The 23,915-nt window shown below is 43.9% G+C and overlaps 1 protein-coding gene and 1 pseudogene across 6 annotated transcripts in view; one reads left to right on the forward strand and one right to left on the reverse strand.

Moving 5' to 3' along the window:
• Positions 1-23,915, forward strand: part of RNF10 (ring finger protein 10) — a 129,883-nt gene that overhangs the window by 16,150 nt on the left and 89,818 nt on the right. Inside the window, exons 3-16 of one of the 6 annotated variants that reach the window (XM_064578498.1) lie at positions 3,019-3,218; positions 4,599-4,689; positions 7,621-7,805; positions 7,885-8,021; positions 11,212-11,372; positions 13,248-13,373; positions 13,616-13,877; positions 14,090-14,223; positions 15,402-15,519; positions 15,757-15,858; positions 17,285-17,440; positions 20,403-20,503; positions 23,188-23,245; positions 23,341-23,632. In XM_064578498.1, the coding sequence (XP_064434568.1) occupies positions 3,019-3,218; positions 4,599-4,689; positions 7,621-7,805; positions 7,885-8,021; positions 11,212-11,372; positions 13,248-13,373; positions 13,616-13,877; positions 14,090-14,223; positions 15,402-15,519; positions 15,757-15,858; positions 17,285-17,440; positions 20,403-20,503; positions 23,188-23,245; positions 23,341-23,621 (2,112 nt within the window). In that variant the 3' untranslated portion in view covers positions 23,622-23,632. The remainder of the gene's footprint in view (positions 1-3,018; positions 3,219-4,598; positions 4,690-7,620; positions 7,806-7,884; positions 8,022-11,211; positions 11,373-13,247; positions 13,374-13,615; positions 13,878-14,089; positions 14,224-15,401; positions 15,520-15,756; positions 15,859-17,284; positions 17,441-20,402; positions 20,504-23,187; positions 23,246-23,340; positions 23,633-23,915) is intronic. The other 5 variants (XM_045887497.3, XR_010407433.1, XM_054510485.2 and 2 more) reach the window with 5 other exon arrangements.
• Positions 21,037-21,299, reverse strand: LOC135362575 (small ribosomal subunit protein uS14-like; annotated as a pseudogene).

Genomic DNA, 23,915 nt, shown 5'->3' on the forward strand with positions numbered 1-23,915 from the left:
AAGTGGAGGAGTTGGCTTAGATAGGAGCTTTTCTGGTTCATCCTCAGTAACAAGAGGAAGGCAGAGTACTGGTAGGAGGATGTAGGAATTCTTTACTGATTATTCTTATTGTCTCGGTGAAATACGGAAGGTGAGCTGAGGGAGGAGCCTTGGAAGCCTTGAGGAATGGATGACTGGGTGACTGGTGAATTAAGCGGGTACAGAAATGTCATCAGGTTGTGGTAGTATTGCCAGGCAGCCTAAGGGTCTACTTAGTGAGACTGGTCAGTGTGGTGTGGTTGTGTTCTTGTGTATAACTATCTGGTGCGGGTGTGGAAATACATAGGCAGAGAGTTGGGTTAATCAGGGAAAGGTTTTGCCAGGTGAGTACAGATGACAAAGAGAAGCGGGTAGTGGACCATAGGATCTAGGCCAAGTAAGGAAAGAAAATTGTAGGGGTGGGTTGGATCACTGGTTTGGAGATCCCAGTGGGGCTAAAGAATTGTTGGAAACAGGACTAAAGGGAACAAGCTAGGAAAGGAGGGAGTTGCTGCTTGGATGTTGGGTGCTCAAAGTTAAGATGGTGCAAGAGGTGTGATTGTTATTCTTAACAGCCTAGATGTAGAGTAGTGCTGTCCAGTAGAAATGCAGGCCACATACATAATTTAAACTTCTAGTTGCCACATTAAAAAAGTAAAGAAATGATGAAATTTTTATGTTTTTACCAAATATAGCTAAAATGGTATTATGTGGCACTGGCCACATTTCAGGTGCTCAGTAGCCACATCTGGCTAGTAGTGGTTGCTGTATAAGATGGCACAGATCTAGATGGTATGTCCTTGGGAATTGCGTTCCTGAGGTAGAGTGGAGGGCAAGCTAATTGAAGGAGGTGAGGGTCAAGGAACTGAGAGGTCAGTGTTTTGGAAGGATAATTTATCAGGAATTGTGGTGGGCAGTATTGAAGAGGGTGGCCGTGGGCCAACTAGGATAATAAGGTGATGATAGAAGGTTGAAGGTGTGGAGGATTTTGTGGAGTGAGCACAAGCTCTTACGTAGGGTTGGGGCATTGGGGGTGGAAGACTGATGAGGGGATAGCAGAGCTACATGGAAATGAGCATCCCGGGGATGAGAGGCAACAGATGACCTGGAAGTCATGAGCTCCCTGTGGTCAGTTACATAAACAGTCGGAGGTGTTGTCTCCCAGGATCTATTGTTGAGATGAAAGGAAATTGTTTATGGTTTGCCACTGTACTTTTTTTTTTTTTTTTTTTAATTTTATTTATTTGACAGAGAGCACAAGCAGGGGGAGCAGCAGAGGGAGAGGGAGAAGGAGGCTCCCCGCTGAGCAGGGATTCCCGATGTGGGGCTCGATCCCAGGACTCTGGGATGATGACCTGAGCCGAAGGCAGACGCTTAACCAACTGAGCCACCCAGGCGCCCCATTGCCACTGTACTTAATCATAAGGGTCGTATACTTTGGTCTATATGCGTAGGATATCTCAGGTCATATTGGTTGCCTCTGCAGTGTAAGGTATTTTTCACCATATCCCTTTCTGTACTCTTAGATTTTTTTTAAGATTTTATTTATTTTATTTAGAGAGCATGAGCAGGGGGAGGGGCAGAGGAAGAGGGAGAGAGAATCTCAAGCAGACTCTGTGCCAAACATGGAGCCTGATGTGGGGCTCCATCTCACGACCCTGAGATCATAACCTGAGACGAAATCAAGAGTTGGATGCTTAACCAACTGAGCTACCCCGGCGCCCCTGTACTCTTTATGACGTCTGTGCAGGTGCTGCTTACTAATCTCTAAATTTGATTAGGTAGCAAAAGCCTTAAATTTATATTTCCTTTGACCTAGTAATTCCTACTATACATTCCGAAGAAATATTTTCGTGTGGCCAAATATTTGTGCACAAAGATCTATCCCAAAATAGGTTTATCATAACATGATTTTGTTACAGAGGAGAAGCTATGAATAGTGTGTCCTACAGGGGGCATTATAGTATACCTATATGATGTAGTGGATTTAAAGTGACTATATGCTAATATGACTGACATGGCAAATTGTTCATAACATTAAATGAGAAATTGGGATTAGGAAATGTACTAGCTGACTTAACAGGTAGCTACCATTTCAATTTGGGAATGTTAAGAGAGCCAAGAAAAGGGGCGCCTGGGTGGCTCAGTCGGTTACGCGTCTGCCTTCGGCTCAGGTCATGATCCCAGGGTGCTGGGATCGAGCCCCACATCAGGCTCCTTGCTCAGCGGGGAGCCTGCTTCTCCCTCTCCCTCTGCCTGCCGCCGCCCCCCCCCTGGCTTGTGCTCTCTCTCTCTCTCTCTGTCAAATAAATAAAGCCTTAAAAAATAAAGAGCCGAAAAAGCCCCAGCATGATTTCTTCCATCTTTGTGTGCAGTGGTATTTCTCCCATGTGGTTTCTTGCCACTTTCTAAACTGTTTCTGAATCTGCTGATTGGGTTTATTTCTGGACACAGAGGTAGTCTGCCTACATGTTCTAATTCCGTCAGTTTTAATTAACAATGAACAGCAGTGCGTGTCTTACACAGGAGGTCTCTCTGGCAGGATCCTGAAGCCCATGGCAGTTAGCAGCTGCCTGCAAGCCACCTCCAGAGTATAGTTCCACAGACTCGCTTTTGCCAGAAACAAACCAAAGAACAAGTAGCTAATAAGAGTTGAAGGTGTAGGAGTCCTATGGGACTGTCAAAAGATTAATCCAGTAAGTAAATCTTTGTACTTCCAAGATAGCTAGAGGAGTTCATGTTGGGTTTTGTCACTTAATGGTTAATTGCCTTTTCACAGGCCAGGCTGAACAGTTTAAGTAATTGTATGTTAAAGGCCCTGGTCCCCCTCTCCACTCGCATCCACATCTTAGGTGGACTTTTGTATTACCGTCTCCTAGGAAGATATTTAAGCCTGTGTTTCATTTAGTTAGTATTTTAAGCCATGTAGAAGGAGGGTTTGTGCTAGTTTCTGCTATAAATAAGTAATAATCTGAAATACTTGATTCATTCTTGTTCTAGGTAGCAGAGGCTCAAAGGGCAGAGTTTAGCCCTGCCCAGTTCTCTGGTCCGAAGAAGATCAATCTGAACCACTTGTTGAATTTCACTTTTGAACCCCGTGGCCAGGCGGGTCACTTTGAAAGCAGTGGACATGGCAGCTGGGGAAAAAGGAACAAGTGGGGGCATAAGCCTTTTAACAAGGAACTCTTTTTACAGGCCAAGTGAGTATGTCTGCTCTTAGGAGGAAAGTGCAGTTGAGCCTCTGGGCAGTTGCTGGAGCTGAGAAGCATCTTTTATTTTATTAATTTAGGAGAAGCTCTTATTTTATTTAAAAATATTTATTTGAGAGAGAGAGAGAGCACGAGCAGGGTAAGGGGCAGAGGGAGAAGTAGACTCCCCTCTTAGCAGGGAGCCCAACTTGGGGCTCGATCCCAGGACCCTGGGATCATGACCTGAGCCAAAGGCAGTTGCTCAACTGACTGAGCCTCCCAGGTGCCCCAGAAGAGGCTTCTTTTAAACTGCTGTGGGAGATGGGCGCCTGCGTGGCTCAGTCGTTAAGCGTCTGCCTTCGGCTCAGGTCATGATCCCAGTGGGATCGAGTCCCACATCGGGCTCCCTGCTCTGCGGGAAGCCTGCTTCTCCCTCTCCCACTCCCCCTGCTTGTGTTCCTGCTCTCGCTATGTCTCTCTCTGTCAAAAAAATAAATAAAATCTTTAAAAAAACAAAAACAAACAAAAAAACTGCTGTGGGAGAGAGGTAGAAAGGGGATTGATCTGGTTCTTTTTCTCCTCTCCCTCTCTCTCTCTCTCTCTTTGAGGGGGGGCGGTGGCAAGTGTTGAAAAACAGCTTTTCAAGCGGATGTTCTTGATGTTTAAAAGAATATAATACTTAAATAAATTAATGATAAAATTAATGCTTTTAGTGTCATGATGAGGTAGTAAAAGTGTTTGCTTTGGAATTGGACCCAAATTTGAATTTTATTTTGGCCTTCAACCTTGGGTAATTTGTTTAGCCACTTTGGGACTCAGCTTCTCCCTATAAAGGAGGAGAATTACTTAAGGAAGAATTGGATGACAGGTTGGAGTGTTTGGCATATATTTGCTCAAATACTGATCCCTTTTGTTTCCTTTTGTGTGTCATTAGTCATAATGTAAGTTTTGACCTTGGATCTAGACTGAAGTAACTGGTTAGTACCTTATATAAATTGGTAGTCAGATGATTGAGAATAGTCTTTCTACTGCCTTGAAGATTAGCTGTGTGCTGAGGTTTCTCACAGGGAGGGAAGAAATCTGGCTCCCTGCTGATTGATGGAGCCACAGTCTGGGTTAATTTTAGCTCAGGGAGGCCTACAGCAGCTTGGCTGGGCTTGGAAGCGGAAGAAACAGAGTTCATGGTTTTAGACTCCTACTTGCCAAGTCTTTGGATTCCCTCCAGAGCCAGGGCTGAGAACTGAGGCTGAAGTCCTAGTTCAGTGCTTCACAAACCATGGCTGCTGATGGCCTGTATTTGATTACTAAGTGAAGGAGTAATGACTCTCTGCTGATGGCATGTTGGTGGATTCTGACAGTCTGCCTTTTCCTTGTCTTTTTCTCTATTTCCAGCTGCCAATTTGTAGTGTCTGAAGACCAGGACTACACAGTTCATTTTGCTGATCCTGATATCTTAGTCAACTGGGACTTTGTGGAACAAGTGGTGAGTAGCTCAGCTAAGCTTGTAAGCTGTTAGTGGGAGAAAGAACTGAGGAAATGGACCAGGGTGACACAGCAGCTGTTGGCTGGTTTCACTGTTGATACATTTTTCTGCATGGCCACACTGTAGACATTCCCCAGAGATCAGTTCTGGTTTCTCCTCGAGTTCGTTTTGTGCTCTCTAATTGGCTGGTCTGCAGGATTGGGGAATTGGAGGACTCTCATCTAAAAGGTATCAAAGCAGGGGCTCCTGGTGGCTCAGTCGTTAAGCGTCTGCCTTCGGCTCAGGTCATGATCCCGGGGTCCTGGGATCGAGCCCCGCATCGGGCTCCCTGCCCCGCGGGAGGCCTGCTTCTCCCTCTCCCACTCCCCCTGCTTGTGTTCCCTCTCTTGCTATGTCTCTTTCTGTCAAATAAATAAAATCTTTTTTTTTTTTTTTAAGATTTTATTTATTTATTTGACAGAGCGCACGAGAGATGGAACACAAGCAGGGGGAGTGGGAGAAGGAGAAGCAGGCTTCCTGCGGAGCAGGGAGCCCGATGTGGGGCTCGATCCCAGGACCCCGGGATCATGACCTGAGCCGAAGGCAGACGCTTAACGACTGAGCCACCCAGGCGCCCTCAAATAAATAAAATCTTAAAAAAAAAAAAAGGTATCAAAGCAGTCCTTTCTACGACCTCTCCTGGGAAGAAGGAACCAGGGAAATATATGAGCAACTCTGGTTACCCTCCTGAACTAGGATGGGCTCATTGCATGGACATGGCTTCGTTGGTAGCCGTTTGTAGTAATCAGTATCAAATTAGGCCTCAGTCTTGTGGCAGGTGAATGAGCCATTAGCTGCACTGCTGTCTAAGCCACTGTTGCGTTTTGTTTTCTGTTGAAGTTAGGAGCTCTGGGTATTTCCTTGCTGCTCTTAGCTTATAGGGATGTAAAATACTTTTTAAAACTATAGGCCTCGCGGGCGCCTGGGTGGCTCAGTAGTTAAGCGTCTGCCTTTGGCTCAGGTCATGATCTCAGGGTCCTGGGATCGAGTCCCGCATTGGGCTCCCAGCTCCGCGGGAAGCCTGTTTCTCCCTCTGCCTCCCTCTCTCTCTCTGTCTTTAATGAATAAATAAATAAAATCTTTAAAAAAAAATAAAATAAAATAAAAAATAAAACTATAGGCCTCGGGGCGACTGGGTGGCTCAGTTGTTAAGCGCCTGCCTTGGGCTCAGGTCATGATCCCAGGGTCCTGGGATCGAGCCCCCCATCGGGCTCCCTGCTCCGCGGGAAGCCTGCTTCTCCCTCTGCCACTCCCCCTGCTTGTGTTCCCTCTCTCGCTGTGTCTAGCTCTTTCAAATAAAGAAAATCTTTAAAAACAAAAAAAACCAAAACTGTAGGCCTCAAAGCCTGGCTTCCCATTAAGTATGAAAATCCATAAAATCATCAGAGAATGACAAAGAAGTCCTATGAAACCTAAGTTTTATATTCATTGGTTAAAAAATAAAGATGCATATAAAGTGAGTCTCATTGACTTCTCTGCTGGAAAATTACTGGTACATTACCTCTTGACCTTTTTAATGCCTTTGTGTATGTGTACATATAAATCTTTTTTTTAATAAATGGGATCATAGGGGCGCCTGGGTGGCTCCGTCAGTTAAGCGTCTGCCTTTGGCTCAAGTCATGATCCCAGGGTTCTGGGATCAAGTCCCACATTGGGCTACCTGCTCAGCCAGGAGCCTGCTTCTCCCTCTCCCCACTGCTCATGTTATCTCTCTCGCTCGCTCTCTCGCTCAAATAAATAAAATATTTTTAAGAAAATGGGATCAGGGGCGCCTAGGTGGCTCAGTTGTTAAGCATCTGCCTTCGGCTCAGGTCATGATCCCAGGGTCCTGGGTTCGAGCCCCACATCGGGCTCCCTGCTCGGCAGGAAGCCTGCTTCTTCCTCTCCACTCCCTCTGGTTGTGTTCCCTCTCTTGCTGTGTCTCTCTCTGTCAAATAAAATCTAAAAAAAAAAAAAAAAGGGGATCATAGAGGCGCCTGGGTGGCTCAGTTGTTAAGTGTCTGCCTTCGGCTCGGATCATGGTCCTAGGGTTCTGGGATTGAGCCCTGCATCGGGCTCCCTGCTCAACAGGAGGCCTGCTTCTCCCTCTCCCACTCCCCCTGCTTGGATTCCTTCTCTCGCTGTCTCTGTCAAATAAATAAATAAAATCTTTAAAACAAAAGAAATCGTATATTGATTCATATATTGATTTTTGTCACTTTTTCCCTTTGTGGAACCTCTAAAATACCTTTTGTGTAGTTATATATGTGTGTATATATATACATATATATATATTTTTGAAGATTTACTTACTGAGAGAAAGCATGCACATGTGTGTACACATGGGGTGAGGGTGGATAGGGAGAAGGAGACAGACTCAGTGCTGAGTGGGGAGCCTCATGTGGGGCTTGATCCCAGAACTCTGAAATGATGACCTGAGCTGAAATCAAGAGTGGGATGCTTATGGGGTGATTGGGTAGCTCAGTTGGTTAAGTGACTGTCTTTGGCTTGGGTCATGATCCCGGAGTCCCAGGATCGAGTCCTGCATTGGACTCCCTGCTCAGTGGGGAGTCTGCTTCTCCCTTTGACTTTCCCCCCCTCATGCTCTCTCTCTCTCTCTAATAAATAAATAAAATTGTAAAAAAAAAAAAAAAAAAAGGGATGTTTAACTGACCGAACCACCCAGGTGCCCATTGTTATTAAGCCATTGTGGTTTCCTTAATGATTTACTTAAAGTGTTATTATATACCTGCTTTTTTTTTCTTTTTAATATACCTGCATTTTTGAACAGTTTTGTGAAGATGTATTGAGTAGGAGATGTACAGGGTTGGGGATGGGAGAGAAGAGACTTTAACTTTGACAGTGCTATGTCAGTTTGAAAGCAGTGTAACTTGTGGTTCTGTTTTGTTTCAGCGCATTTGTAGCCATGAAGTGCCATCTTGCCCAATATGCCTATATCCACCTACTGCAGCCAAGATAACCCGTTGTGGACACATCTTCTGCTGGGCATGCATTCTGCACTACCTTTCACTGAGTGAGAAGACCTGGAGTAAATGTCCCATCTGTTACAGTTCTGTGCATAAGAAGGATCTCAAGAGGTGAGATGGAGACATTTAATAGATTAGACCCCCATCTGCTGACTCCTTGCTCTTTTCCATCTAAATGTCCATGTTACAGTGTTGTTGCCACAGAGTCACGGCAGTATGTTGTTGGTGATACCATTACGATGCAGCTGATGAAGAGGGAGAAAGGGGTCTTGTTGGCTTTGCCCAAATCCAAATGGATGAATGTAGACCATCCTATTCATCTAGGAGGTGAGTTCTATTAATTTAGGGGGTAAATAATCCTGGGTACATCCTTTAAGGCTACTGAATATATCTTTCTAATCAGAAATTGAGCCTTTGGGGCAAGCCATTTCTAGCATTTCCAGATCAGTTTTAGAATTCTGGTAGGTTAGAGGGGAGTTGGCAGAGAGCAGCTTAACCCTTGGTTTCAAGTATGATTCAGTTATATATATTTTAATTTTAAAGATTTATTTATTCACTTATTTGAGAGAGAGAGAGCGGGAGAGAGCATGAGGAGACGCAAGGTCTCCGCTGAGCAGGGAGCCCGATGCGGGGCTCAATCCTGGGACTCCGGGATCATGACCTGAGCCAAAGGCAGCCGATTAACTGACTGAGCCTCCCAGGCACCCCTTAATTTTTCATTTTGTTGAAATGGTGCCTGTCAAGGAACTCTACAGTAGTCTAGTAGAAGAGACATACTGGTGGCCAGGCAATTAGAATATAGAATGTGAGAAGTATTCACAGTGAGGAAAGTGCACAGGGCTGTATGTTCTGTATTCCTTGCAGAAACGAGTATTGATTAAAGTGGCATTTCAGTCTCTGGGCAAAAGATATTTCTCAGTAAATAGTATTGAAACAATTGATTCTTCTCATGGAAGAAAAAGTTAGATCCCTGTCTCATACCATTCATAAAAATCAATTCTTCATGGATTGAGTAACTGAATTTTTAAAAATCTAAAACCGTTAAGAAAAAATATAGGACAGTATCTTTATAAATCCTCAGGGATGGATTTTTGAACCAGGCTAAAACCATAGATGCTATAAAAGAAAAAATAAATAAATGTGATTTTATAAGAATGAAATCTGACAAGATTCCTTGAAGTCAACAGGTGATAAACTAGGGGAAGATTTATACATTTTTAATTAATTAATTAAAGATTTTATTTGTCAGAGAGGGAGAGCACAAGCAGGAGGAGCAGCAGGCAGAGGGAGAAGCAGGCTCCCCGCTGAGCAGGGAGCCCGATGCGGGACTTGATCCCAGGACCCTGGGATCATGACCTGAGCCTAAGGCAGATGCCTAACTGATGGAGCCACCCAAGTGTCCCAGATTTACACATTTAAAACTAATGTACAGGACATATTAGTGTCCTATAAATTAGATTAACAACCCAGTAGAAGAATGGGCTAAGCATGTGCAAAGCATTTTCTAGAAAAGGATATTGGAATACCTCCCAAGAATTATAGAGATTTAGCTTTGCTAAGAGTATATAAATCAGGGCGCCTGGGTGGCTCAGTCGTTAAGCATCTGCCTTCAGGTCATGATCCCAGGGTCCTGGGGTCGAGCCCCGCATCGGGCTCCCCACTTGGCGGGAAGCCTGCTTCTCCCTCTCCCACTCCCACTGCTTGTGTTCCCACTCTTGCTGTCTTTCTGTCAAGTAAATAAATACAATCTTAAAAAAAAGAAATTATGTAAATCAAAATGCCTATCAGATTGACACACACAAAAAAGAAAAAAAATGTTGGAAATACCAGGTTTTGGGAGGGGTAGGAAAATGAGTACTGTTGTTCTTGGTGACAATATAAATTGATGTAGCCTTTTGGGGGGAGCAATTTGGTAGTATTTAAAATATGCACAGGGGTGCCTGGCTGGCTCAGTTGGAGGAACGTGGGACTCTTGATCTCAGGGTTGTGAGTTTGAGCCTCACATGGGGTATAGAGATTACTTAAATAAAACTTAATAAAAAAAAAAAGCACAACCTTTGATCCAGCATTTATATTTAAATATCATAAGGAAATTATTTGCACCAGAGAGCATGTATAAGGATTTTTTGTTAAAACGTAATAGAAGTTGGGCTCCTGGGTGGCTCAGTTGGTTAAGTGACTGCCTTCGGCTCAGGTCATGATCCTGGAGTCCCGGGATCGAGTCCCGCATCGGGCTCCCTGCTCAGCAGGGAGTCTCCTTCTCCCTCTGACCCTCCCCCCTCTCATGTGCTCTCTCTCTCTCTCTTTCTCTCTGTCTCAAGTAAATAAATAAAATCTTAAAAAAAAAAACAAAACCATAATAGAAGTTGACAATAAGCTGGATGTTCCATAAGGAACTTATTCAAAGTAGAGGGTATCATATTGTGGAGCACAATACAGAAGGTAAAAATTGGATCTCTGTATTAATATTTTGAGAGATTGTAGCACACATTGGATGAAAAATGAACAAAGCTTAGAGTTTATAATTTATGGATAAACCTTTATTTCTTTAAATGAACATGGGTATATAAATGTATAGAGAAAGATGTGATGAATACATATTGAAATTTGTAAATGGTTATTTCTGGGTGGGTACTAGGATGGGAGAGTGCGGAAATGGTATTTGGAGGGTTTCTCAAAAGAATATTGTCTTAAACTTTTGAAAAAGTACAGAAAATATGGGGGAGGGAAGTAAAGGAAATAAATCCTCCACGATCCTTTTACCCAGAGGTACCCCAAAATTGTAGATTTTTTTCTATGCATGTATATTTTTGGGAGATTAGGATTAAATTTTCTAGTTTGGTGTCTGCATTTTATTCACGTAATGTATTTCTACATGTCAGTAAGTGTCCTCAGCAAACCGTTTTTATTTAAAAAAATTTTTTTAAAGCTTATTTATTTATTTATTATTTTTTTAAATTTTTTATTCTTATGTTAATCCCCATACATTACATCATTAGTTTTAGATGAAGTGTTCCATGATTCATTGTTTGTGCAAAGCTTATTTATTTTTATTTTAAGTAATCTCAGCATCCACCATGGGGTTCAGACGCATGACCTGGAGATTAAGAGTTGTGTGCTCTCCCAACTGAGCCAGCCAGGTGCCCCAGAAAACCATTTTTAATGTCTGCAAAATTCTCTTTAATGAATATGCCATCATGTCATTAACTATTTCTTTGTTATTGGACCATACTGGTTGGTAGTAGCTTTTTTGATATTATAGATGATGATGTAATTATTGAATATTGTTTGGCTAAAATTTTTTTTACTGCATCTTTTGTTTTCTTAGATTCTTTATAAAATGGGGTCAGAGTTAGAAACCTTGTATTAAAGTCATTGTTTAATTATTTTTTAGAAAGTTACATTAAATTACTCCATCTTTACAACTTAGGGCAAAAAAGCTGTGTGTAAAAGTTCTCTGTAGCCATGCGGTTGCTTTGAATGTTGCATTTTTGTGATCTTGCTGGCTTTCCTGTAGATGAGCAGCACAGCCAGTACTCCAAGTTGCTGCTGGCCTCTAAGGAGCAGGTGCTGCGCCGGGTAGTTCGGGAAGAGAAAGTAGCTCTGGAGCAGCAACTGGCAGAGGAGAAGCACACTCCCGAGTCCTGCTTTATTGAGGCAGCTATTCAGGAGCTCAAGGTAAGACGATGTCTGGAAACAGGATAGGAAGGTGGGGATAAGTTACCTCGGTCCCACATTTAAGATAGTGACCAGAGAAAGGCTAAAAAAGCCCGTTTGCTCTGCGTTTTGGTGATGGGAGGGAAGGGCTGACCTAGTGTTGTTTTTTTTATTTTGACGGGGGCACCTAGTGGTTTTCAAAGTGCTCTCTGGAGCTGAAAGGAAGAAACTAAAATGATCTTATAGAAGAAACTAAATGATCTAGTTGAGTCACTGAAGTCTCTTAGGTTCTGAGTTAAGCAAGGAAGACTTTTTTTTCCCTAAGAAAACACTTGGATGTATTTTTAGAGATGTTGTATTTGAGGGGCGTTTTGAAGAAAGTGTGGCCTACCCAGCAGGCCCCAGCAATGCCGGCTGAGGATCTGGAGCAGCAGGAATTCCCCAAGTACAGAATTTCCCAAGCTCTGTACCCTTTAGTAGGTGTCAGAATCCCTGGTTGTCGGGCTCCACCCTGAGAAGTGGATTCAGTCAAGGCTGGGCGAAGTAGGCTTAATAATTTGCATTATAATGCGTACCAGGGTGATTTTGATGTTGTTCATCCTCAGACCATATTTTGAGAATTACAGATCTTAATTAGAGCAACAGAAGGCCTTGTTTATTGAGCGATTGGCATGTGACAGGCCCTGTGCGAAGGTACCGCTATTTACATTTATCTCACTTAAGCGTCATATCCTGGTGTGATAGATACAACTATCCCCTTTCATGGATGAGGAGATGGAGTCATGGGTTACGTAAGGTAATTTGCTTGAGGACATATAACTAATAAGAGGTGAAGCTGTTATTTGAATTCGTCTTTTCTGAGCCTTCTCTGGCAGGGTACTGTGTATTTAATTTGGTTTTTTTCCTGTAATGCAGAGTATTTGTTCAAGTGCATTTCAGAGAAGAAAAGCTGTATCGAAGTAGAGCTGTCCAGGGGCGCCTGGGTGGCTCAGTCGGTTAAGCGGCTGCCTTTGGCTCAGGTCATGATCCCAGGGTCCTGGGATCGAGCCCCGCATCTTGCTCCCTGCTCGGCGGAGAGCCTGCTTCTCCCTCTCCCTCTTTCTGCCGCTCTGCCTACTTATGCTTTCTCTCTCTCTCTCTCTCTCTCTGTTAAATAAATAAAAATCTTAAAAAAAAAAAAAAAAAAAAAAGAAGTAGAGCTGTCCAGGTTGAGGTGGGTGTTGGCCAAACCCCTGCCTCCTGCACTGGGGCTCTTTAAGCGTAGCTTATAAAGACAAGAAGACGAGGGCGCCTGGGTGGCTCAGTTGGTTAGGCGACTGCCTTCAGCTCAGGTCATGATCCCAGAGTCCCGGGATCAAGTCCCACATCGGGCTCCCTGCTCGGCGGGGAGTCTGCTTCTCCCTCTGACCCTACTCCCTCTTGCGCTCTCTCTCTCTCTCAAATAAATAAATAAAATCTTTAAAAAAAAAAAAAAAGACAAGAAGATGAGTTCCGTGTTCTTGGATTTGTATTCAGGAAGCTTTTGTGTAGTGTTACCATTGTCACTGTCACAGATTCTAAGCAGAATACCATCCCATTTGGGTACCAAGTGCTTTTTGCTTCCTGTTTCCTTTGAAGATTGAGGATTTTTAGTACTTAAAATCCAGGCACCCCTGGCAATTACGTTCTAAGAGCAAGATTGAAAATAGTCAAAATAAATAATCAAAATATATAGGATTAGATGAAATGAATGCTGTGGAGAAAAATAAAGCAGTGAGGGGGGATGGGAGCACTCTTCCCATTGGGTCTTGTTGCCTTTTAACTTACGCTTCTGTGGAGAGAGTCCGTTGTAAGCCCTTGCCAAATTCAGTGTTTCTGGAAACTTAGCTTTCTCTGGTCTTCTCTCTGGTGGTCTAGACTCGGGAAGAGGCTCTGTCAGGATTGACTGAAAGCGGAAGGGAGGTCCCTGGTGTTGTGCCGGCCCTGGAACAACTGGTGCTGATGGCTCCCTTGGCGAAGGAGTCCGCTTTTCAACCCAGGAAGGTGAGTGTGTCCCTGTTCCAGACTAAACGGCTGCCGTGCGTCAGTGCTGCTGTTGAGGTTGTAGGCGCTGGACTTTGTGGGGGGAGGAGGGGCTGTGAGATTTCCTGCGTGCTTATTAGTTCTTCACCCAGGGATGTTAAATCTGTGAATGTGACAGCTAAAAAAAAACATCCAGAGAACTGGGTTCCGGTGCCTGCCTTTGCCACATGTACTTTCTTTTGATGTAGAATTTGTCCCAACAGGGTGTGCTAGAGTATCTGTCTGCTTTTGATGAAGAGACCACCGAAGTTTGTTCTCTGGGCTCCCCTCGTCCTCTTGCTCTCCCTCTGGTGGAGGAAGAGGAAGCAGTGTCTGACCCAGAGCCCGAGGCCTGTGATGACTCAGAGTTAGCAGATGACAGTCTCGGAGAGGGGACCATTTGTCCTGAGTCCAGCCAGCAGGAACCCATCACCAAGCCAGGCTTCACACACCTGAGCAGCTCTCCTTGTTACTACTTTTACCAAGGTGAGTGTCCCCGAGAGGAGGGCTGGGTTGCCATAGAGAGGATTCAGCCATATGACCTGGCCTCTTAGCAGGAGGAGGTATTGCTGCTGGTTGTGGGCGCTTGGGTCTGTTGTGCCTTTGGCCTTGGGGAGGGAGAGGCAGGCCTAGCTCTGCGGGGGGCCCTCTCTTGAGGACCGGCCAAGACTGTTGTGTGAGAGAGCGCTTGTCTTCAGCGGAGGACGGGCAGCACATGTTCCTGCACCCTGTGAATGTGCGCTGCCTTGTGAGGGAGTACGGCAGCCTGGAGCAGAGCCCGGAGAAGATCTCGGCGGTAGTGGTGGAGATTGCCGGCTACTCCATGTCCGAGGTAAGGTCCTGCCTGCCCTGAGGGGCACGGTTCCGGAGTGCCATCAATCTGTTCTCTTTGACGTGGGCTAGCCAGCCCATGCTCCCAATCCTTCAGGGATCGTAGCTCTTGCATTTGTAAGTCTATTTTTGTCACTGACGATGCCCGCAAAGTTTTGAGAGATTAGATCGTGCTCCCTTATCATGCTGAGGTTCTGTTAGTCGCCACTGCTCTCTGCTTCACAGGCTCATTTGTTGTGGTTTGTCCCAGTTTCACTCAAGATGAGTTTGTTTTTCTCTTTTTCTGTATGGCTTGGGAAAAATGTCCAAGGAATCGAAAAGTTCTTGGATGCTCTACACTAGGTTATACAGGCTTGAAACACATTTTTGGCTCAGCAGATAACCTGTTAATTATTGTCTGATAATTTACATATGTGAGTTTTTACCCTTTGAGAGTTATCCCTGTGTTGATCACAAATTTGTTACAAGCCTCAAAATTAGAGACTATGAGTACCATAAATTTTCCATCAAACATGCAGAAAATGAATGGAAAAGAAACTTAAATTGATGGCCTTAATTTTTTTTTTTTTTAAGATTTTATTTGAGAGCGAGAGAGAGAGAAAGCATGAGAGGGGAGAGGGCAGAGGGAGAAGCAGGCTCCCCGCTGAGCCGGGATCCCGATGTGGGATTCGATCCTGGGAACTCCACGATCATGAACCGAGCTGAAGGCAGTTGCTTAACCAACTGAGCCACCCAGGTGCCCCAGATGGCCTTCATTTTTTCACTGTTTCAGGCCAAGCTTTATTCATAGGGAAATCTGCTTTATCTGCCTTCCCAGTTACCATTAATTTTGTCTGTGGATCCCAGGTTTTCAAATACTCTTTTATCTCCCCTTGTTCTCCCCCCTCAGTTGTGGGCCCCAGAAAATCAGAAATAGCTGATCAGCTTTAGATTATTTATTACCAATTTATTCATTTGCAGCACAAACCTAAAAACTGCCTTTTGGTTGCTCATTCTACCTTACTGTATGTTAATTGACAGCTTCTGTTTGGCTTTGCAAAATGGTGGTAACTTGAGTACTGCTCTTTGAGCCCCCGTGCTGTGTGTGAGTGTGCGTACTGTTGGCTGTCTGGGGTGGGAACCTCTGTCCTCAGAGCCTGGCCCGGTGTTAGTTGAGTTTTGGTCCCTTTTCCATGATAGGACGTTCGACAGCGCCATAGATACCTCTCTCACCTGCCGCTCACCTGTGAGTTCAGCATCTGTGAGCTGGCTCTGCAGCCTCCTGTGGTCTCTAAGGAAACCCTAGAGATATTCTCAGGTAAGAATGCACCCACTCTGCTTCTCTTCATGGAGGAGTTCAGGGGTTCTTCTGACTGGAAACCCAGTGTGGGAGGAATTAAGGAGCTCCATCATGAGCCTCCATACCTCCAGAAACACTCCATCTATTCATCTAGTCCAGCTGTTCCCTTATGTGGCCTTAGCTACTAGTCACCTGGGAGGAGTTAATGGTTAGGCTGTCCTTGGGCTGCCTCCTCACCATCTGACCAACCCACAGATGACATTGAGAAGAGGAAGCGTCAGCGCCAGAAGAAGGCTCGGGAGGAGCGCCGCCGGGAGTGCAGGATTGAGATGGAGGAGAACAAGAAACAGGGCAAGTGTAAGTTCAGGAGCTCCCAAAATTGATTAGTACAGCTGTGCGTGGTCTTAGGAGCGTCTCAGTGCTTGGGCCCAGGAGCCAGACTGCTTGGTTCACATCTCAGCCCTGCCACTTGTTTTCTTCAACTCTTATATGTGAATCATGAGGGTACCTCCTTCATAGGCTTGTTTGAGAATTAAGTGGGTTAATGTGAGTCAAAGCTCATAGCTCTTAAGGGATGAGGTTAAATTCATCCTTGGCGTAGTGGTGAAAAAACATGTTCTGGGAAGAGAATTGGAGATCTGAATTTGGTGTCTAATTTGTCTCCTGTGCACTCTAGATGGAACATTGATCCCACCTTTGACTGTATTAAAGGGGACATCTATACTTAGTAGAGCATGTCTGCCAAGGGGGTCTGTATAGTAGAAACCTTGACAAACTAGGAAATATGTCCAGGTTAGATTTTCATACCAGTAAGTATAGAGTCTTTTGATCTGCTCCTCCAACATAAGCTTCATTGAACCCAGGAGATTAGTGTGACATGAGGGCCTACTTTCCTCCAGAAAACAAAGAATTGAGTCCTCTGCTAGGAAAGGACTTCACTGTTTTTGACTACATATAGTATGGTAAACATAAATTTTACTTCTCTGGGGTACCTGGGTGGCTCAGTTGGTTAAGTGTCTGCCTTTGGCTCATGTCATGATCTTGGGGTCCTGGGATCGAGCCCCACGTCAGGCTCCTGGCTCAGCAGGGAGTCTGCTTCTCCCTTTCCTTCTACCTCTCTCCCCTGCTCATGTTCTCTCTGTGTGTCTCAAATGAATAAATTAAAAAAAAAAAATCTTAAATTTTTTTTTACTTCTTAAACTAGGTTAAGTATATAGCTGGGGTCCCAGTGCTATATAGCTGTTTGGGACATTTCCCAAATGTTTGAAAAACTGGTGTTTCAGGAACAGGGGCTTTTTGTTTTGCCTTCTTTATTATGGAAATATTCAAAGACAAGTATATAGAATAATATAGTTAAGCCCCATGTTTATCGTCTAGCTTCAATTAGGAATAGTAAGAACAAGGGATTTATTTATTTTTATTTTTTATTTCACTTTTTTAAAAGATTTATGTATTTCAGAGAGAGTACATGCACAGGCAAGTGGGGGGGGGGATAGAGGGGGCAGGGCAGAGGGAGAGAATCCCCAAGCAGACTCTCCCCTCTGAGGGTGGAGCCCATGGTGAGCTCTATCTCACGACCCACGAGGTCAAGACCTGAGCTGAAATCAAGAGTCAGACGCTTCACTTGCTGAGCCACTCGGGTGCCCCTAAATTTGGGTTTTAAAGCTTCTGTTTATATCCTTTTTTTAGATCCTTGGGGGATTCATATTGATGGTCCTCAACTGTTGGAAAAGATTTGAGGAATATTCTAAATGGGCCTACCATTCTCATCTTTTCTTTGCAGACCCAGAAGTCCACATTCCCCTAGAGAATCTACAGCAGTTTCCTGCCTTCAATTCCTATACCTGCACTTCCGGTTCTGCTTTGGGTCCCACCAGCACCGAGGGCCATGGTGCCCTCTCCCTTTCTCCTCTTAGCAGAAGTCCAGGTTCCCAAGCAGGTAAATGAACTGGGATTTAAAGAATGAAGTTGGCCACCAGCCACAGACCTTAAGCAAAGCCCTGGTGTCTGAATTTATAACTCTGACCTACTCAGCATGGTGGGATCTTTAGGTGACTAACATTACTTTGGGTAGTTAATATATTCCTGAGGTACGTCAGATTTTTGCCATTTGATTCACCTTTCCCATTGGCGGTACTGACTACTTTATACCCTGCTGTCTTCTAAAAATCTCAAAACCTCAGGGCAGTTCATATGGCAGGACAGTTTTACTTAGATTCTTCCCTGTGACCCAGCTGTTTTATTTCTAGTTTATACTTGTGATATAATCCCCTTGTATGCCTAAGCGTCTTTGTACATGTCTCCTTATTGTAGCATTGTTTATAATGGGGGTGGGGGAAGCTTATGAAATCTGGTGGTAAGGTAATGGCTGAATTGTATAGCATTTATACTATGAAATACTTTACACCTATTGAAGAGGTTAATAGCCATCTTCATAAACTAATGGGTGGACTTATAAAAGGAGGTTGTAGAACAAGACAAAGTATGATACCACTTGGGGGTTTTATTTATTTTTTTTAAGTAGGCTCCATGCCCGATGTGGGGTTTGAACTCATGATCCTGAGATCAAGTTGTATACCAACTGAACTAGCCAGGCACCCCACATTTGTGGATTTTAAAAGAACAGAAAAATCAGCATTTTGTTATGGGTTTATATATCTAAATGTGTAGAAAAATACTGAGGGGTGCCTAGGTGGCTCAGTTGTCAAGTGTCTACCTTCAGCTCAGGTCATGATCCCAGGGTCGTGCGATCGAGCCCCGCATCAGGCTCCCTGCTCTGCGGGAGGCCTGCTTCTCCCTCTCCCACTCCCCCTGCTTGTGTGCCCTCTCTCTCTGTGTCTCTCTCTGTCAAATAAATAAAATCTTAAAAAAAAAAAAAAATACTGAGATGATTATGTTCCAAACTGGTAATGGTGTTTTACTCTAGGAAGTGAGGTAAGGATTCAGAGGTTGTTCAAAGAGGCTTTAGCCTTTTAAAATACTTTTTTAAAGAGAGAATGTATTGGGCGTCTGGGTGGCTCAGATGGTTAAGCATCTGCCTTCGGCTCAGGTCACGATCCCAGGGTCCTGGGATCGAGTCCCACATCGGGCTCCCTGCTCCTTGGGACCCTGCTTCTCCCTCTGCCTCTCTCTCTCTCTCTCTCTCTGTGTGTCTCTCATGAATAAATAAAAATTAAAAAAAAATGTATTGTGTTATGAAATTAAACATTTATCTTTTCTAATCTTCATCCACATGGCTGATAGTTTTTGATAATTAACATGTATTTCTTTGCCAGCCATTTTAATAAAATGTCCAAAGCAGAATGTTAAAACTCTTGGTGACCCTCTTGTGATCATATGCCTGTCACTTTGCAGATTAGGAGCCTGAGGCTAAGGCAGGGGCTTAGTGACAGGAATATGACTGAAACATGCATCTTGAGGGCCATGCGCATGACCATTATGCTCTTTAGTTTAAGAAGAGAGCTGCTATACAGAGGAATATGGCAGAACATCATCATCTCAGCTGACTCTCCAGGCCTAGGTACTAGGGACTGTCATGGACTAGTTTTATGTGAATGAAAAAGTTTCAAGAAAAATAAAATGTGATCAGGTTAGCCTTTATGTTCCGACCAGATGTCTCTGACCTGGGAATATTCAGTTAGAATCCAAAATACACACACACACAAACACACACAAACAAAATCCAGTATGAAGATGCAAGCTTTTCCTTGATACTCCCTAGGTAATAGTCTCCATCCTTTCTGACCTACAGTTGAGCATTTCCCACAGGTCTATCCACTGTCCTGATCACTGCTGGGAGGGAAGGGCCTATTCACTCTCCCAGTAGTAGACCCTTCCGCAGTCAGCCAAGGCTATTTAAGTACTCTCATTCCTAGCACCATCCAGCTGCTCTTGCATAACATTAACTACATTATCTGTGATATAAAAATTGTGTTTGTGTATGTGCTTTTCTAAGGCAAGAGTCAGCTGCTTTGGAAAGGGTTTTTCTTAGTGTGGGAATAGATTCTGCCATGCTTTCTAGTATTACTGTGACTACTAAACTTTTCTCTCCCTAGATCACTAGTGTGAATAGTGGGCCATGTTCTTGACTTTTTAAGAACATGGCAGAATTGAAATTGCATCAGGTTTGCTTTTTGAGGTGGGGCTGGTAATTATCCAGACCTGATTCAGGGTTCATCTTTTCTCTCTTAAGAATAGACTAGCTCGGGGCGCCTGGGTGGCTCAGTCATTAAGCGTCTGCCTTCAGCTCAGGTCATGATCACTGGGTCCTGGGATCGAGCCCCGTATCGGGCTCCCCACTCAGTGGGAAGCCTGCTTCTCCCTCTCCCACTCCTCCTGCTTGTTCCCTCTCTTGCTGTCTCTCTCTCTCTCTCTCTCTCTCAATTAAATAAATAAAATCTTTTTTTTTTTTTTTAAGATTTTATTTATTTATTTGACAGAGACAGAGATAGCGAGAGCAGGAGCACAAGCAAGCGGGAGTGGGAGAGGGAGAAGCAGGCTTCCCGCCGAGCAGGGAGCCTGATGTGGGACTTGATCCCAGGACCTTGGGATCATGACCTGAGCCGAAGGCAGCTGCTCAACCGACTGAGCCACCCAGGCGTCCCAATAAATAAAATCTTAAAAAAAAAAAAAGGATAGAGTAGCTCGGGGCACCTGGGTGGCTCGGTCGGTTAGGCAGCTGCCTTCGGCTCAGGTCGTGATCATTGGGTCCTGGGATCAAGCCCCGCATTGGGCTCCCTGCTCAGCGGCGAGCCTGCTTCTCTCTCTCCCTCTGCCGCTCTGCCTACTTGTGCTCTCTATCTCTGTTAAATAAATAAATAAAAATCTTTAAAAAAAAAAAAAAAAAAAGACTAGCTCCTTGGAGCTTGACTTACATAATCAGGTCTCTGGTTTCCTTTCAGACTTTCTGCTGACCCCTCTGTCACCCACTGCCAGTCAGGGCAGTCCTTCATTCTGCGTTGGGAGTCTGGAAGAAGACTCTCCCTTCCCTTCCTTTGCCCAGGTAAATCTTTTGCTTGTAAAACAGCCCAAGGGTATCTAACATGAACTCTGCTGCTTGTTCTTTCTGGAAATCTTTCCGTTGGAAAAGGAGAGACTTACAGGCTAATGTTGCATGGATGGTAATAATCGTGGAAAGCTTTTTTTTAAGAGGAAATCTCATGGATTTAATCTCAGATATTACTGTATAGACTTACCAAGGAAAGAGGCCAAGAGTAGCTGAGGGAGAATCAGAGCTTCAGTTATTTAGCAAATCATTAGATACTTGCGTAGTAAGCACTGTTGTAGAGGCTGGGGAGACATCAGTCAATTTTAGCTGGTCCCTAGTTCTAGGACCTTGGATTCAGGTAGTGTGTATCTGTTACAGATAATAAACCATTCCTCTTCATTTTGGGAAGGGAAAGGTCTTGGTTGTTCTATAACTAGCCAGATCAGCTTTCTTGGGCAGCTGGGTTAGAGGAACACTAGGCTAGTGACACTTGTCAGACCCCCCCCCCCCCCGCCCCAGTAATTGAAGTATTTTTATTTTATGTACGAGTTAGCATTAAGGTAGGTCTCTTGAAGGAAGTTCACTTAATCCAATTTACTGAAGCCTGTATCCTTTGAGTACTGATGGAAACACTGGTGGCACATACTGAGGCTCTATTTCCAGATCTCAGACCGTGTGGCTTTGAGCAGACACAGCAAGAACAAGAACCCTGGCTAAATTTCCTTGGATGGCTCAGGTAGAGCTGCTGGTGACCCAGCTTGCTCTCTCGGATGCAGCGACACAAAAGGATGTCAGATGACTTTATTAATCTTTAAAACAACAAACCAACACTCAGCATTCCTGCATTGAGATAACTAAGGAAGATGGATGGACAGCTTGCCAAGCACCCTCATTAGAAGTTATTATTAACCTTTTTGGGGCTAGTTTGGAATCATTAGCTTAACAGTTTTTTAGAGCAGGTTTCTCACAACGAATGGCAGTGTGTGCTGAGAAATAAGCAGGAATTGGACTTTGGTAAGGAGAGTCCTGAAGTCAAGGAGGAAGAAATAATTGAGAGCAATCCCAAGTATTAACTGGTAGGCTTCAGAGGTGATAATTATGCAAGTGGCTCGCAGGAGTTACGTCAAATGCTTAAGTTGTTTTTTTATGCTAGGTTTTATTGCCATTGCTTTTTTTCAGCATTATATGGTGAACAATTTCAAACTTAAAAAGCGTTGAAGGAATAGCATAGTGAACGCTTTTACCTCTCACCTAGGTTCACCAGTTGTTAGCATTTTGCTAACAATTCTCTTTTTACTGTTTTACTATGTTGAAAATAAGTTACAGACCTCATGAATGACAGTTCACCACCAAATACGAGACAAATGGCCCCCAAATGACATTCTTCTGTATAAGCACAGTTGTCATGACCACATCAAAGAAATTCAGCTAATTAAATACCTCATATAGTATATGTTTCTATTTCTCCATTTGTCTCAAGGGTCCTGTATTGTTTTCAGTCAGGTCCAATCAAAGATTGCTCATCGTATGTATTTGTCAAGTCTCTTTAGTCTTCTTTGATCTATACCGGTTTCTCTAGCCTCTGTTTGTTTGTTTGTTTTCTTCCTATGGCATGGATATTTTTGAAGCATCCAGGCCATTTGTTGTATATGGAGCTCTAGAGTTTGGATTTGTTGGTTTCTTTTTTTCATGAGTAGATTCGGGTTAAACATCTAAACATTCTGGCAAGAATAAAACATAGGTGATATATTTTTTAATGACCTTTTAAGAGTAAGATGATTCAGATGCCATATTATTTGAACCCCAAACTCCCAGGGACCAAGGGAAAAGATCATGATAAAGGAAGGTTATTCAATGAAATCAACCTCTGCCAGCCCAACTCCATTTGAATAATATCGTACCTCACTTCGGGACACATACTTTAGGACAAGACGTTCCTATTTGAATCTTGTTGGGGCTTGTCTTGTGGTATTTTTCCAGGAATAAAATTCCCCCTGCTTTGAGCATGGCATGTGTGGCAGATGGGACTCACACTGGCCCTCATTAATTAAGAAGCTGCCCTTGGCCAGACGAGATGAAAGAGTTCCTCATTCAGGGGCAGGAAGGATCGTTCTGATTTTACTGTACATGGAGGAATCTGGTCTATGGCTGGATCTAAAAGTTAATAATTATTAAGGAGCCATTGGAAAAGCAGACTGAAGGGTAATGAAGGTTGTTGGAGCAGTTTCAGGATAAAGTTAAATTTATTCTGGTTTTCTTGGTCTTAAAATAACTGGAGTTCAATAGCCAGGTGGTTCATTTTAAAATAGGGCACTGCACACTGCTTATTCCAAGAGGTTTATGTTTTTAGGGGTCCCAAGAAGAGCGGGGAAAACTTATCAGAAGGGAGTGACACAAAGTCAGTTTTCCTAGCTGAGTAAGAACCTCTTGTGCTGTCTATATACTATTCTTTACCTGTTTCCTAAGGAACAAAACAGGCTTTGGTCTTAAACCTTGGGAACTTCACTGCTTGTTCTACTGGTCAGGATATAGAGAACATGACCGAAATAGTGTGTTGAAAGAAGTACCTGGAAAATCCTTTTTTCCAGAGGTGATAATTCTTTGTCCTCCTAGCCAGTTAGTGTCAAGACACAAGTCTGGAAAAGAAATTGTGGACTGGTTACTTACATTTTTTTCTCCCTTCTTTCCCACTTTGGCAGATGCTGAGGGTTGGAAAAGCAAAAGCAGATGTGTGGCCCAAAACTGCTCCCAAAAAAGGTGAGAATGACCTTCTGGTGGAGGGGGAGTTTGGTCCCTTTCAGAACGTCAGTCTCTAGAATCGTCTCTAAAATTGTAACACTGGCATTTTATAGATGAAAACAGCTTAGTTCCTCCTGCTCCTGTGGACAGCGATGGGGAGAGTGATAACTCAGACCGTGTTCCTGTGCCCAGTTTCCAAAATTCCTTCAGCCAAGCTATTGAAGCGGCCTTCATGAAACTGGACACACCAGCTACGTCAGATCCCCTCTCTGGTAAAGGCAAAGAAATGGAGTGCTCAGTACAGGGTTGTCATTCCCACCTGGATCCGGTGGTGGACATCCCTAATGAGGCACTTTTCTCTGAGCCTGTAGGTTCACATGCTGTCGTCAGCTAATAGTCCTTTCGGTATGTCAGATAGGACCTTTTTGCCACCCCACATTAATTCTTGAGGCCTAGATGGGAAATGCTGAGAAAGTCTTTATTTTTTCCCGTCTAAGACATAGTTGTGGAGAGTATTTTAGAATCCTGAGTTTGGTAGAGGGTGGCTAATAGAGAAGTCAGGCTTGAGGCCCACACCACTCTGTGGTTATTCAGTTAGACAAGAACGTTAACATTTAGGGGGTGCCTTCTCTGTGCTTAGCACTGTGCTCATTTTATTCTCCCACCAACTATATTAAATGGGTAGAAC

Source organism: Mirounga angustirostris, unplaced genomic scaffold (assembly GCF_029215605.1).
Source record: "Mirounga angustirostris isolate CCGP_5_RB_7025 unplaced genomic scaffold, mMirAng1.0.hap1 SCAF_14, whole genome shotgun sequence".
Lineage (NCBI taxonomy): Eukaryota > Metazoa > Chordata > Mammalia > Carnivora > Phocidae > Mirounga > Mirounga angustirostris.